Here is a 16,851-nt window from a genome sequence, read left to right on the forward strand (position 1 = left end):
ATTCAGTAGATGCTGATGAAACATTTTAACAATCTAATTTGATGAGGGCCATCTCACTTCTCATTATCCCAGTTATAACTGGATCTAGTGGGAGTGGGAGCCACAATTTGAGTTTTGGCCTCACTGAAAATATGATATGCCTTATTCTGACTTTCTTTATATTGATCCATCTTAAGACCATAAAATTCTCATATCTTATATCCCAATGAAATGTCTTTTAGAAAGGCCTTATATTCACTGTCTCAGGAGCCTCACAAATCTTTTTAAAAAGATTTCCCTTTTTAAAAAATCCCTAAATGATAAAGGGGTATTTTGGGTTTACCATAGAATCACAAAACCTTATCTCTCATTGATCATAAAATTTAAAAATAGTTGATCTATGCTTGGTAATAGAATCGTAAGTTGTATGTTATGAAAAAATTTTGGAATTATAAGAAAAAATAAGTTTTAAAACAACTTAATTTGTGTTTTCTCCTAGGTCAGCTGCCTATAATCTTCTGTGTGCCTTAACTTGTACCTTTAATTTAAAAATCGAGGGCCAGTTACTAGAGACATCAGGTTTATGTATCCCAGCCAACAACACCCTATTTATTGTCTCTATTAGTAAGACACTGGCAGCCAATGAGCCACACCTCACCTTAGAATTTTTGGAAGAGTGTATTTCTGGATTTAGCAAATCTAGTAAGTAATGATAATTTTCTTTAATACTAACAATGATTCTAAGAAGATTCAAAGGCAACCGTTTCATTTCAGAATTTGCCATTGAAATCTTTAGTATAGTTCCACTTCTTCTGTTTTTTCATCTGACTGAAGAAACTTCATGGTAGACCACATTGAGAAATCCACCAAAATTCTGGCAATACAGCAAGGTGGCAAGATTTTGATAACCGTCTGTGTCTCTGGACAACTTACAAAGCATTTTTCGTACTATTTCAGTGTAATTAGCTTCAGTATTTGTCTTCTTAGCAGGTTATTCCCAATGAGTAAAGTATGCACTTCCTTTATTTTAGGGAAGTAGTCATTTCCTCTTTTCTTCAGGTTGACTTTGAACTATGATTTTACATGTACAGTTCATGGAGAATGCAGTGGCACAGAATACAACGTCCAGAGTCAACTCCTGACTTGGCTTTGATAAGTCTCGTAAATTTAACATCTACTCTTTATGTTTGTCCGTCTTCAGATCCTATAGTATTATAAATGTTGCTCTTCTCCCAGCTTATTTTCTGACATTTTCTTAATTTATCAATGTCATGAATAATATTTTATATATTTTTAAATTTATTTATTTATGGCTACGTTGGGTCTTCGTTGCTGCAGGCAGGCTTTCTCTAGTTGCAGCGAGCAGGGACTACTCTTCGTTGCATCCATAGGCTTCTCACTCTGGTGGCTTGTCTTGTTACAGAGCACAGGCTCTAGGCACATGGGCTAGGTAGTCGTGGCCTACAGGCTCAGTAATTGGGGCACAAGGGCTTAGTTGCTCCGTGGCATGTGGGATCTTCCCTGACCAGGGCTCAAACATGTGTTCCCTGCATTGGCAGGCGGATTCTTAACCACTGCGCTACCAGGGACGTCCCTCCTGACGTTTTCTTCCCTTCCCTTTCTCTCTGCATAATACATAAAACATTTTTTATGCATTCAAACACATTTCTTGATTTTTCTGTATTAAGTAATTGAAAGCTTAAAATATTCCGTGAAAAAAAAAAATTCCATGAGACCAGATCACTGTATATTTTTACAGTTAAGAAATGCAAGAATATAACCCTAAAAAGAAAATGTGTAAGACTGACAAAATAAGAAAAGTATAAAGCTTTATTGAAACATATCAATATGAAAAAATGATTTGAGTGAATGGACACAGGTATTGAGTTCCTGGATGAACAGTTCTTCCCAAATTATTACAATATCAATGTAATTCCTTTAAAATATCTATGAGATTTGAGGATTAAGAATGAGGTAGAACTTTAAATGATTATACATTTCACTAGAAAGTACAATAGCTAAGAAAATATTGAAAGGAAATAAAACTTAGAGGGGCTTGAATTAACAGATATCTTAACACTTAACAACAGTACGATAATTAAAACGGGTGTTCAAAAATCAGCAGTCACATCACTTTAAGAGAAACAGATTGATAAAGTATCACAAACTAATAGAAGAAAGAGTAAATCATTTAAGAAATGAGGCTGGGAAATGAATTAAGTTGGTTCTTCATCTTAACGCCAAACCACAAGATGCCAAAATAAGTTCTAACTATCAACATGTTTAAGAATTGAGAGGACTCTTGCACAAGCCTCTTAGATAGCCTCATCCACCAGAGGGCAGACAGCAGAAGCAAGAAGAACTACAGTCCTGCAGCCTGTGGAACAAAAACCACATTCACAGTAAGATAGACAAGATGAAAAGGCAGAAGGCTAGGTACCAGATGAAGGAACAAGATAAAACCTCAGAAAAACAGCTAAATGAAGTGGAGATAGGCAACCTTCCAGAAAAAGAATTCAGAATAATGATAGTGAAGATGATCCAGGACCTCAGAAAAAGAATGGAGGCAAAGATGGAGAAGATGCAAGAAATGTTTAACAAAAACCTAGAAGAATTAAACAACAAACAAACAGAGATGAACAATACAATAACTGAAATAAAAAATACAGTAGAAGGAATCAATAGCAGAATAACTGAGGCAGAAGAACGGATAAGTGACCTGGAAGACAGAACGGTGGAATTCACTGCTGCAGAACAGAATAAAGAAAAAAGAATGAAAAGAAATGAAGACAGCCTAAGAGACCTCTGGGACAACATTAAACACAACAACATTTGCATTATAGGGGTACCAGAAGGAGAAGAGAGAGAGAAAGGACCTGAGAAAATATTTGAAGAGATTGTAGTCAAAAACTTCCCTAACATGGGAAAGGTAATAGCCACCCAGGTCCGGGAAGTGCAAAGAGTCCCATACAGGATAAACCCAAGGAGAAACACACCGAGACACATAGTAATCACATTGGCAAAAATTAAAAACAAAGAAAAATTATTGACAGCAACAAGTGAAAAACAACAAATAACATATAAGGGAACCTCCCATAAGGTTAACAGCTGATTTGTCAACAGAAACTCTACAAGCCAGAAGGGAGTGGCATGACATATTTAAAGTGATGAAAGGAAAGAATCTACCACCAAGATTACCCAGCAAGTATCTCATTCAGATTCGATGGAGAAATCAAAAGCTTTACAGACAAGCAAAAGCTAAGAGAATTCAGCACCACCAAACCAGCACCACCAAACCACAAATGCTAAAGGAACTTCTCTAAGTGGGAACATGAGAAGAAAAGGACCTACAAAAACAAACCCAAAACAATTAAGAAAATGGTAATAGGAACATACATATTGATAATTACCTTAAATATGAATGGATTAAATGCTCCAACCAAAAGACACAGGCTTGCTGAATGGATACAAAAACAAGACCCATATATATGCTGTCTACAAGAGACCCACTTCAGACCTAGGGACACATACAGACAAAGTGAGGGGATGGAAAAAGATATTCCATGCAAATGAAAATCAAAAGAAAGCTGCAGTAGCAATACTCATATCAGACAAAATAGACTTTAAAATGAAGAATGTTATAAGAGACAAGGAAGGACACTACATAATGATCAAGGGATCAATCCAGGAAGAAGATATGACAATTATAAATATATATGCACCCAACATAGGAGCACCTCAATACATATGGCAACTGCTAACAGCTATAAAAGAGGAAGTCGACAGTAACACAATAATAGTGGGGGACTTTAACACCTCACTTACACCAATGGACAGATCATCCAAACAGAAAATTAATAAGGAAACACAAGCTTTAAATGACACAGTAGCCCAGTTAGATTTCATTGATATTTACAGGACATTCCATCCAAAAACAGCAGATTACACTTTCTTCTCAAGTGCACGCAGAACATTCTCCAGGATAGATCACATCTTGGGTCACAAATCAAGCCTCAGTAAATTTAAGAAAATTGAAATCATATCAAGCATCTTTTCTGATCACAACGCCATGAGATTAGAAATCAATTACAGGGAAAAAATGTAAAAAACACAAACACATGGAAGCTAAACAATATGTTACTAAATAACCAAGAGATCACTGAAGAAATCAAAGAGGAAATCAAAAGATACTTAGAGACAAATGACAATGAAAACATGATGATCCAAAACCTATGGGATGCAGCAAAAGCAGTTCTAAGAGGGAAGTTTATAGCTATACAAGCCTACCTCAAGAAACAAGAAAAATCTCAAATAAACAATCTAACCTTACACCTAAAGGAACTAGAGAAAGAAGAACAAACAAAACCCAAAGTTAGCAGGAGGAAAGAAATCATAAAGATCAGAGCAGAGGGCTTCCCTGGTGGCGCAGTGGTTGAGAATCTGCGTGCCGATGCAGGGGACATGGGTTCGTGCCCCGGTCCGGGAAGATCCCACATGCTGCCGAGTGGCTGGGCCCGTGAGCCATGGCCGCTGAGCCTGCGCATCCGGAGCCTGTGCTCCGCAACGGGAGAGGCCACAACAGTGAGAGGCCCGCGTACCACAAAAAAAAAAAAAAAAAAAAAAAAAAAGATCAGAGCAGAAATAAGTGAAATAGAAACAAAGAAAACAATAGCAAATATCAATAAAACTAAAAGCTGGTTCTTAGAGAAGATAAACAAAATTGATAAACCATTAGCCAGACTCATCAAGAAAAAGAGTGAGAGGACTCAAATCAATAAAATTAGAAATAAAGGAGAAGTTACAACAGACACCGCAGAAATACAAAGCATTCTAAGAGACTACTACAAGCAACTCTATGCCAATAAAATGGACAACCTGGAAGAAATGGACAAATTCTAAGAAAGGTATAACCTTCCAAGACTGAACCAGGAAGAAATAGAAAATATGAACAGACCAATCACAAGTAGTGAAATTGAAACTGTGATTTAAAATCTTCCAACAGGGCTTCCCGGGTGGCACAGTGGTTGAGAGTCCACCTGCCGATGCAGGGGACACGGGTTCGTGCCCTGGTCCGGGAAGATCCTGCATGCCGTGGAGCGGCTAGTGCCGTGAGCCATGGCCGCTGAGCCTGCGCATCTGGAGCCTGTGCTCTGCAACAGGAGAGACCATAACAGTGAGAGGCCCACGTAATGCAAAAAAAAAAAAAAAAAATCTTCCAACAAACAGAAGTCCAGAACCAGATGGCTTCACAGGTGAATTCCATCAAACATTTAGAGAAGAGCTAACATTCATCCTTCTCAAACTCTTACAAAAAATTGCAGAGGAAGGAACACTCCCAAATTCATTCTAGGAGGCCACCATCACCCTGATGCCAAAACCAGACAAAGATACTACAAAGAAAGAAAATTACAGACCAATATCACTGAATATTTTGCTGAATACTCAGCAAAATACTAGCAAACAGAATCCAACAACACATTAAAAGGATCATACACCATGATCAAGTGGATTTATCCCAGGGATGCAAGTCTTCTTCAGTATACGCAAATCAATGTGATACACCATATTAACAGATTGAAGAATAAAAACTATATGATCATCTCAATAGATGCAGAAAAAGCTTTCAACACCCATTTATGATAAAAACTCTCCAGAAAGTGGGCATAGAGGGAACCTACCTCAACATACTAAAGGCCATATATGACAAACCCACAGCAAACATCATTCTCAATGGTGAAAAACAAAACATTTCCTCTAAGATCAGGAACAAGACAAGGATGTCTACTCTCACCACTGTTATTCAGCATAGTTTTGGAAGTCCTAGCCATGGCAATCAGAGAAGAAAAAGAAATAAAAGGAATACAGATTAGAAAAGAAGTAAAACTGTCACTGTTTGTGGATGGCATGATACTATACATAGAGAATCCTAAAGATGCCACCAGAAAACTACTAGAGCTAATCAATGAATTTGGTAAAGTTGCAGGATACAAAATTAATGCACAGAAATCTCTTGCATTCCTATACACTAATGATGAAAAATCTGAAAGAGAAATTAAGGAAACACTCCCATTTACCATTGCAACAAAAAGAATAAAATGCCTGGGAATAAACCTACCTAGGGAGAAAAAAGACCTGTATGCAGAAAACTATAAAACACTGATGAAAGAAATTAAAGATGATACAAACAGATGGAGAGATATACCATGTTCTTGGAATTGGAAGAATCAATATTGTGAACATGACTATACTACCCAAAGCAATCTACAGATTCAGTGCAATCCCTATCAAATTACCAGTGGCATCTTTTACAGAACTAGAACAAAAAAAATCTTAAAATTTGTATGGAAACACAAAAGACCCTGAATAGGCAAAGCAGTCTTGAGGGAAAAAAACGGAGCTGGAGGAATCAGACTCCCTGACTTCAGACTATACTACAAAGCTACAGTAATCAAGACAATATGATACTGCACAAAAACAGAAATATAGATCAATGGAACATGATAGAAAGCCCAGAGATAAACCCACGCACCTATGGTCAACTAATCTATGACAGAGGTGACAAGGATATACAATGGAGAAAAGACAGTCTTTTCAGTAAGTGGTGCTGGGAAAACTGGACAGCTACATGTAAAAGAATGAAATTAGAACACTCCCTAACACCATACACAAAAACTCAAAATGGATTAGAGACTTAAATGTTAAGACCAGACACTATAAAACTCTTAGAGGAAAACATAGGAAGAACACTCTTTAACATAAAGCACAGCAAGATCTTTTTGATCCACCTCTTAGAGTAATGTAAATAAAACAAAAATAAACAAATGAGATCTAATGAAACTTAAAACCTTTTGCAAAGCAAAGAAAACTACAAACAAGATGAAATGACAACCCACAGAATGGGAGAAAATGTTTGCAAACAAATCAACGGACAAAGGATTAATCTCCAAAATATATAAACAGCTCATGCAGCTGAGTATTAAAAAAACAACCAACCAATCCAAAAATGCACAGAAGACCTAAATAGACATTTCTCCAAGGAAGACATACAGATGGCCAAGAAGCACATGAAAAGCTGCTCAACATCACTAATTATTAGAGAAATGCAAATCAAAACTACAGTGAAGTATCACGTTGTACCAGTTAGAATGGGCATCATCAGAAAATCTACAAACAACAAATGCTGGAGAGGGTGTGGAGAAAAGGAAACCCTCTTGCACTGTTAATGGGAATGTAAATTGATACAGCCACTATGGAGAGCAGTATGGAGGTTCCTTAAAAAAGTAAAAATAGAATTATCATATGACCCAGCAATCCCACTACTGGGCATATACCCAGAGAAAAGCATAATTCAAAAAGACACATGCACCCCAATGTTCATTGCAGCACCATTTACAATAGCCAGGTCATGGAAGCAACCTAAATGCCCATCGACAGACGAATGGATAAAGAAGATGTGGTACATATATACAATGGAATATTACTGAGCCATAAAAAGGAACAAAATTGGGTAATTTGTAGAGATGTGGTTGGACCTAGAGCCTGTCATACAGAGTGAAGTAAGTCAGAAAGAGAAAAACAAATATTGTATATTAATGCATATATGTGGAACCTAGAAAAATGGTACACATGAACCGGTTTGCAGGGCAGAAATTGAGACACAGATGTAGAGAATAAATGTATGGACACCAAGGGGGGAATGCAGGGTGGGGGAGGGTGGTGGTGTGATGAATTGGGAGATTGGGATTGACATATATACAATAATATGTATAAAGTGGATAACTAATAAGAATCTGCTGTATAAATAAAATAAAATTCAAAAATTCAAAAAAAATTGAATATAAAAACTGGGACCATTTAAAAAAGAAGAGGAAGAATAATATTTAGTTGCTTTGTGAGTGAGTAAGGACTTATGAAGCAAATAAGTGACAGATGGAAACAAAGGAAATGGTGAACAGTTTTGACCATGTAAAACTTTAAAATCTCTACTTAAAAAAAAAAAAGTAGGGCTTCCCTGGTGGCACAGTGGTTGGGAGTGCGCCTGCCGATGCAGGGGTCGCAGGTTCATGCCCCGGTCTGGGAAGATCCCACGTGCCGCAGAGCGGCCGGGCCTGTGAGCCATGCCCGCTGAGCCTGTGCATCCGGAGCCTGTGCTCCGCAATGGTAGAGGCCACAACAGTGAGAGGCCTGCGTACTGCAAACAAAACAAACAAACAAACAAAAAGTAAAAGATTTTTTAAAAAACTTAAATATGCTTGCAGCAGATATGAGAAAAGAGTAATATCTTTATCATGAAGAATTCTTACGGATTAATAAGAAAAATGGATCAACAGTAACATGCTGGTCATACTAAGAAAGAATATGTTTTTAAGAGTTCACTAATAAATTCAAAAAAATTCAAACTGAAAGAATAGTAAGATAAAATATTAAACTATCAAATTGGCAAAGATATTTTTTAAAAAATTCAGTGTCGATGCCTTTGGAATTGTGAACAGGGCAGCTTTTCTAGAAAGCAGTTTTGACATGGGTATCAATAACCTTATGGATGTTTATAGCTTTTGGAATCATAATTCCACTTTTTAGAATTTATCCTAAGGAATTAATGTTCATATGTTTGTCATAGCATTTTTTATTTAGGTTTTTTAAATTCAGGTATATCTTATCAGTAAAGTGCCCAAATTTTAAATGAACAGCTTGATTAAGTTTTACATGTGCATACACCACAAAACCATCTCCCAGGTCAAGATACAGGACATTTCCAGCATCCGGAACACTCCTCTCAGTCAATACCTGTCCTCACCAAGAATAACCAGTAGTATGACCTCTGTTACCATAGATTTATTTTGAACTTCACATAACATTATTTTTAATAGCAAAAAATTGAAACAGTTTAAAAGTAAATAATGAAGAACTGACTACTTTGTTGGATCTCCATATGATGAAATAATATGAAGCCATTAAAAACGTTTTTGGTATGGAATTTCAGTTTGGGAAGATGAAAAAGTTCTGGAGATGGATAGTGGCAATGGTTGCACAACAATGTGAATGTACTTAATGCCACTGAACTGTAAACTTTAAAATGGCAGATTTTTTGTTATGTATATTTTAACATAATTTAAAAATGTTTTGGGTACTCTAGGTGAAGTTATATAGAGGAATTTTTGCATTTTTGTATCTTTTTGTAAGTCTGAAGTTATTTCAAAATAAAAAGTTATAAAATATCTTTGGAGAATTTTTAAAGTTGAGTAAATCTCAGTATAACATATAGTGAAAAAAATATTCAGATCATACTACATATATAACGTAACCCTAATTTTTTGTGGAGGAGTTGGGATGGGTTATGTGTGTGTATACACACACAAGAATATACATTATCTTTGCATAGATTGGAAAGCCTATGGAGAGATCAAGTGATACACCAGTATATTAATATCAGTTTCATTATTGTGGTGATACTTTCCTTTTACCAAACTTTCTGTGATTACCCACATATTCCTTTTACAATCAGAATAAAGCAAGAAAAATTTTACCTAGAAGAGAAGTTATTAAAGGGGAGAAAAATAAGGACTTCCCTGGTGGCGCAGTGGTTAAGAATCCGCCTGCCAGTGCACGGGACACTGGTTCGAGCCCTGATCTGGGAAGATCCCACATGCTGTGGAGCACCTAAGCCCGTGTGCCACAACTACTGAGCCCACGTGCCACAACTACTGAGGCCTCTGCACCTAGAGCCCGTGCTCCACAACAAGAGAAGCCACCGCAATGAGAAGCCCGCGCACCGCAACGAAGAGTAGCCCCCACTCGTCACAACCAGAGAAAAGCCCGCGTACACCAACAAAGACCCAACACAGCCCCCCAAAATAAAATAAATTTATTTTTTTTAAATGGGAGAAAAATAAAATTTTTCAAAGATTGGCTTAATGACTTTGAAGATTACTTTCTTTAAGGGTTGTTCTCTTTCTTTATCTCTATCTTCAGTCATATATTTGCCAAGTCTCTTTTCTCCAGGTCTGATTCTAAGTAATGGTCTTTATCCTTTACTGTTTTTCCCCCAGTCTTTTATTTTAAAATAATTGTTGATGTAATTTTCATGGACCATCTGTGCTAATAGTGTATTTTTTTCCCCAGGTATTGAATTGAAACACCTTTGTTTGGAATACATGACTCCATGGCTATCAAACCTAGTACGTTTTTGTAAGCACAATGATGATGCCAAAAGACAAAGAGTTACTGCGATTCTTGATAAGCTGATAACAATGACTATAAACGAGAAACAGATGTATCCATCTATTCAAGCAAAAATATGGGGGAGCCTTGGGCAGGTATTGAGTTTGCTCAAATACTTATCTAGTACCTCCTTGGTGCAGATATTTATCTGATACCCACGTTGTACAAAGCACTAAGCTAGGGATATAGCTGTAGAAAAGACAGTCCCCTCTTTCAAAAAGCATGCAGACACCTACCTAATTCTTGATCTGCTTCAGAATTGTGGAAGTCTAATGCATGTCTCAGAGCCAGAGAAACACTAATTATTTTAGCACACTTCTCCACGGCATAATTACAGTCATCCCACAGAATTCTCAGTGTGTAGAACCCACAGGTGCCGAGGGCCAACTGTACTATGCCATTTTTTATGTAAGGGACTTGAGCATCCCGGGAATTTGGTATCTGCAGGGAGTCCTGGAACTAATCTCCAAGGATACAAAGGGACGGCTGCATGTAGAATTTAATTGTAAAAATCTGATGTTTTTTCTAATAAATAGCGCATTAGAGTGTATTCTAATACCCTATATACCATAGGTGTCAGTAAATGTTTGCTAATGATGTTATTTGGGCCACCTGCTCTCACTTATAGTACCAGCATAAGAATGCCAATATTAAAATAGTATAATGTAATTATTTTTTATCTGACAAGAATTATGCTACCATTTCTTCAAGATAATCATTGAAGGAGGCAGTACCCTTACTCAATGCTGTGAATCCTCCAGATAATTTTAAATGACCTTGGAGCCATTTTTGTAGCTCTACAAAACATCTCAGTACTTGATGTCATTCCTATATTTTAAAATAATTGTACTTTATACTGCTCATACATTACTGTCTTAGAAGACAACAGAGGTGCTTTAAGAGTGAGTGAAGGGCTTCCCTGGTGGCGCAGTGGTTGAGAGTCCACCTGCCGATGCAGGGGACACGGGTTCGTGCCCTGGTCTGGGAAGATCCCACATGCCACGGAGCAGCTAGGCCTGTGAGCCATGGCCGCTGAGCCTGTGCGTCCGGAGCCTGTGCTCTGCAACGGGAGAGGCCACAACAGTGAGAGGCCCGCATACCGCAAAAAAAAAAAAAAAAAAGAAAGAGTGAGTGAAAATAGGACTTCCCTGGTGGCGCAGTGGTTAAGAATCCACCTGCCAATGCAGGGGACACAGGTTCGAACCCTGGTCTGGGAAGATCCCACATGCCGTGGGGCAACTAAGCCTGTGCACCACAACTACTGAGCCTGCGCTCTAGAGCCCACGAGCCACAACTACTGAAGCCTGTGCACCTAGAGCCCTTGCTCCGCAACAAGAGAAGCCACCGCAACGAAGAGTAGCCCCTGCTCACCGCAACTAGAGAAAGGCTGCCTGTGCGCAGCAACGAAGACCCGACACAGCCAAATAAATTAATTTAATAAATAAAATAGTGTAAAAAAAAAAAAGAATGAGTGAAAATAATATATGTAGAGATTTAAAATTTTTGAATGCCAGTCTCTGAAGGAATTGAGGGAATATTCTCATCCTTTCCTGGATATTTTATGATAAATTATATTTATTGACAGGTCTCTAAATAAAACCTAGTATTTTGGAGGTCTCAGGTAAAATAGAATTTTCATGGTGATTGGGCTACTCCTTGAACTATTTTTAAGTTAAAAATTAAGTTGGCAGGATGGCTAAAACATAAGTTTTCTTTCCCTCTTCCACTAGATTACAGACCTCCTTGATGTTGTACTAGACAGTTTCATCAAAACCAGTGCAACGGGTGGCTTGGGATCAATAAAAGCTGAGGTGATGGCAGATACTGCTGTAGCTTTGGCTTCTGGAAATGTGAAATTGGTTTCAAGCAAGGTAATCCCTTTTCCTTTGCCTTCTGGGCTATAGGTTGATGTATCTCTTTTTATTATCAGGAGGTTTTTTTTGTTTTATAACGAGTCATTTTAAACTGAATTTTTTTGTGATAGAACTTTTTAACTCCCATGGTTTTAAAAATTCTGCTTCTTTACAGGTTATTGGAAGGATGTGCAAAATAATTGACAAGACATGCTTATCTCCAACTCCTACTTTAGAGCAACATCTTATGTGGGATGATATTGCTATTCTAGCACGCTACATGCTGATGCTGTCCTTCAACAATTCCCTTGATGTGGCAGCTCATCTCCCCTACCTCTTCCACGTCGTTACTTTCTTAGTAGCCACAGGGCCACTCTCCCTTAGAGCTTCCACACATGGATTGGTCATTAATATCATTCACTCTCTGTGTACTTGTTCTCAGCTTCATTTTAGTGGTAAGTTCCAGGAAAGCAATTTGTGTTTCACCAGTTCCTTTCTCCATTTTACACCACTTGACTGGCATAGATTACCTTATTATTCATTACAGTACCTTAATACCAAGCTGCTAATCAAGCCTATGTTAATGATATGAAATATAATCAAATCAAAAAGAAAAAGAATGAATTACTTCCATTCCATCTCAAGCCATGGCAAAGATGTTCTGTGCACGTTTGTCATGTAGACTCTAGTAGTTATCACATAAGCTAAAGGCTCAGCACCGGTTGACAGTGTTGCTTTACTAGCACGAATTTGTGCATAAAAGGAGTTAAGTAATGAGCATTAAGCTCATGTATCCAGAGGGTTGGTTTAGGGAGCATTGTTATGTAATTTTGATATGCTATTCAGATTATCTAAATTCAAAATGAAATATGCCACTTTAGAATTAAAAAAATAGTATCTTTAAAGTCTTTACTTGTTCCTTTTTTCTTTTACAGAAGAGACCAAGCAAGTTTTGAGACTCAGTTTGACAGAGTTCTCATTACCCAAATTTTACCTGCTGTTTGGCATTAGCAAAGTCAAGTCAGCCGCTGTCATTGCCTTCCGCTCCAGCTACCGGGACAGGTCATTCTCTCCTGGCTCCTATGAGAGGGAGACTTTTGCTTTGACCTCCTTGGAAACAGTCACAGAAGCTTTGTTGGAGATCATGGAGGTATAGAAGGCAAAATGATAAGAAACTAAGCTCATTTTTTAAAATCCACTGGTACTGTATAGAAGAAATACTGGTTTATTCTGCTGTTTTGCACTTAATGCTTAAATAAAAACACTCCCATATATATGTCACTTATTTAGTGCCATTATAATAAACATTTTTTAATGTTTCTATAAACATTTATATACATAAATATATTCAGAGTATCTTTTTTTTAGGCATGTATGAGAGATATTCCAACATGCAAGTGGCTGGACCAGTGGACAGAACTAGCTCAAAGGTATGTCCCAAATAAATTTAAGTTGCAAAAGCACGTGTACTGTTGAAAAGATAGATACTATTGCATAATCAATATTTTAATTAATTATTTAATATATATAAACACAAAGGTTTTCATAAGCTCTTTGGATCTTTAAATTGCAGATTTGCATTCCAATATAATCCATCCCTGCAACCAAGAGCTCTTGTTGTCTTTGGCTGTATTAGCAAACGAGTGTCTCACGGGCAGATAAAGCAGATTATCCGTATTCTCAGCAAGGTACCTCCTCCTCTCCTCCCAACTATTCGTTGCTCCCAAGTTGTAAAGTATACCTTGAATTTTTCTAAGGGACATTTAAATTTGAATTTAATAAAATGTCTTGTATGTTGCTTATTGAATCTTTTAAAAATGGGTTTTGATTATTTTTTTATTGTAATTCTTTGAAGTGAAGAAACCTCTAGAGAACATATCTTAAAAAGAAAATTAAGTATTTTGGTAGAAGGTACTCTTAATATTTTATTATAAGCATTTAACTAGATGGTAAGACTAGCCTTATATAACATTATATAATTTGTAATTACCTATAATAATGCCTGACTTCTTATGTTAGAATATAATATAGAAATATTTTAAAATAAGAACCCAAATGTGCTTTGAGCTAGCTACCAAAATCACCACAGCACTGGAAATAATTCTCAGACTTATTAAATAAGGAATTGTTCCTGAAATAATTCTGAGATTCAGTTTAGGAGTTAATGCTTTATTTCAATGAAACTAAAATAAAGAATTCTGTTTCCCTAAAAGGCGCTTGAGAGTTGCTTAAAAGGACCTGATACTTACAACAGTCAAGTTCTGATAGAAGCTACAGTAATAGCACTAACCAAATTACAACCACTTCTTAATAAGGTAATTACCGTGTAGAAAATCAGTGCATTCATTTTGGGTATCAATGTTAAATGTTATTTTCTTTCAGAATTCAGAAAATAAGATGGATTGAGAAGTTATAAAGAGCGAGCTATAGTTAAAGTAGAACTTCCTGCCTTAAGATTTAGTTGTTTGAAGTATTTACGTTAGAGGAAGAGTAAGTATGGGCAGTATGATCTCAAATGCTTGTGTGTTGTCTCATCAGTGCTAAAGGACAGATGGGTATATATTCTTAATTCTTTTATCCAGTGAGTAATAATTGAGCATCTGCTATGTGCCAAGTACTGTTTTAGGTACTAGAGATATATAACTGAACAAAGCCAATAAAATTATCTGCCTTCGTGGAACTTTCATTCTAGGGTGAATGTGGAAGTTGAGGAGTGGCTAGATAATAAACAAAGTCATTAAAATACATGATATATTAATTGGTGACCATTATTGTGAAGAAATGTAAAGCTGGGTAAAGTATACCTGATAATCAAAAGTTTGGGTGCTAAATGAAGGTAATGTTTAAAAGGAATAAGATGGGGCTTCCCTGGTGGCGCAGTGGTTGAGAATCCGCCTGCAGATGCAGGGGACACAGGTTCGTGCCCCGGTCCGGGAAGATCCCACATGCTGCGGAGCGGCTGGGCCCGTGAGCCATGGCTGCTGGGCCTGTGCGTCCGGAGCCTGTGCTCCGCAACGGGAGAGGCCACAGCAGTGAGAGGCCCGCGTACCACCAAAAAAATAAAATAAAATAAAAGGAATAAGATGATAATAGCCACTGTTTTAGGGTGGTCTGAGATCATCTCAGCTTTGTGACCTCAAGCAGGTCATTTAACATCTGGGCATCATGTTTCCACATTGATCAAATGAGTAAAATGGACTAGATGATGGCATAGTATTATCTTCCAACTCGAAAGTTGTATTCTGTGAATTGAGTACAAAGATATGCCAGATTTCAGAGAGATTACTGAGAAATAAATACTTGTATATTCCCGGTATTGAGTTATATGTTCTACAAACATTCTAATCCTAAATTACACAAAACGTTTCTCTCATCCTCACTGTGAGGGTGAAGGTCATTCTGGCGGCCGTGTACACATCGGATTGGAGCAGGGAGAAACTGGAGGCAGAAAGAATCTGCATTTAGAATAAAGAAGGTTGGCATGGCACAGTGTTATTAGCAATAAACAGGCACAAAAGGGACTACCTTGGAAGCGTCAACAAAACTTGGTGACCAGGTTTTAGAATCCAAGAATAGGGAGCAATCAAAGGAGATGCCAAGGTTCTGAGCCTGGTAACAGTGTCTTTAGTTACACACGTGGAATAGAGGAAGAGCTTACTGATGTATTTACCTTCTCCAGAAGAGAAAACATGCATAATTTACAGGATAACATGATCTGTTTTATACTGCAGTGTGTTTTGATGAGTCTGTTTGTGGTTCATCTTGCTAACCTGTAGTGCGTCTCCCTTGCCAGGACTCCCCTCTGCATAAAGCCCTCTTTTGGGTAGCTGTGGCCGTGCTGCAGCTCGATGAGGTCAACTTGTATTCAGCGGGCACCGCACTTCTGGAACAAAACCTGCACACCTTAGACAGTCTCCGGATATTCAATGACAAGGTGAATAAGCTTCCACTGGGTATTCCTAAGTGCCAAGCACATTAGAGCTCCTCCCTCGTTTCCTGTTGTTATCTTTTAAAATCAGAAGAGGTCCATAACTTAAATATGAATTTCTGTAATGCAACTTATTATGAGTATAGTTCCTTACCAGCTCATAAAAACTATTTAAACTCTGCATATTTTTATTTAAAAATAGCAGAAAACAGTATTTGCCCAATATTAGTAAATAGAATAGGGATAAAAATCGTTATAATAAGAGCTACCATGATAGGCCCTATGCTGTCCAATGCACTGTACACTCAGTTGTAATTTCATAACCCAAAGGTAAAGGTTAGCATTCCCCATCCCCATTTCATTTCACAAAGAAATAATCTGAAAACGAGCTTACTTTTATTGAATTATGGTACTTAATGAAAAATAGGTATAATTAGAAGCAGATAAGGAATTTGGAGAGTCTGAAGGAAACTTTTGGATACTTAATTGTACTAGTTTTTTGTTTGCTTAATCCCACTTTAAAACATACCATCACCACCCCTCTTAACATTTATCAGACTTGGTTGAGGTTGGATTTTGGTTCACAGAGGATAGTGGAAGGAATATAACAGTAAAAAATTGTATTCCTTTTGTCTTTGGAGAAAAAAAATGGGACGAGTTTAGGAGAAAAGAGAGGAATTTTAAGATAGATGTGTGTATATAACAAGAGATTTGCTTGAAATGAAATTAACAGAGCTTGTGGGTAGAAAGAAACAGGACCAGAGCATGGTTTTAAGTGTGAAGATACCTCATCTAAAAATTATTCGTTCGGGGAGCTTCCCTGGTGGCACAGTGGTTGAGAGTCCGCCTGCCGATGCAGGGGACACAGGT

At 37.4% G+C, this 16,851-nt stretch overlaps 1 protein-coding gene across 13 annotated transcripts in view; it reads left to right on the forward strand.

Annotated features, from left to right (window-relative positions):
* The window catches only part of NF1 (neurofibromin 1), a 245,207-nt gene that overhangs the window by 198,338 nt on the left and 30,018 nt on the right, over nt 1–16,851 (forward strand). For all 13 annotated transcript variants that reach the window (XM_059047829.2, XM_059047832.2, XM_067021108.1 and 10 more), the window contains 9 exons: nt 479–681; nt 10,102–10,295; nt 11,931–12,071; nt 12,229–12,508; nt 12,989–13,203; nt 13,422–13,483; nt 13,627–13,741; nt 14,267–14,368; nt 15,847–15,987. In XM_059047829.2, coding sequence (XP_058903812.1) covers nt 479–681; nt 10,102–10,295; nt 11,931–12,071; nt 12,229–12,508; nt 12,989–13,203; nt 13,422–13,483; nt 13,627–13,741; nt 14,267–14,368; nt 15,847–15,987 — 1,453 coding nt within the window. The remainder of the gene's footprint in view (nt 1–478; nt 682–10,101; nt 10,296–11,930; nt 12,072–12,228; nt 12,509–12,988; nt 13,204–13,421; nt 13,484–13,626; nt 13,742–14,266; nt 14,369–15,846; nt 15,988–16,851) is intronic.

This window comes from Kogia breviceps, chromosome 19 (genome assembly GCF_026419965.1).
Source record: "Kogia breviceps isolate mKogBre1 chromosome 19, mKogBre1 haplotype 1, whole genome shotgun sequence".
Classification (NCBI taxonomy): Eukaryota; Metazoa; Chordata; class Mammalia; order Artiodactyla; family Physeteridae; genus Kogia; species Kogia breviceps.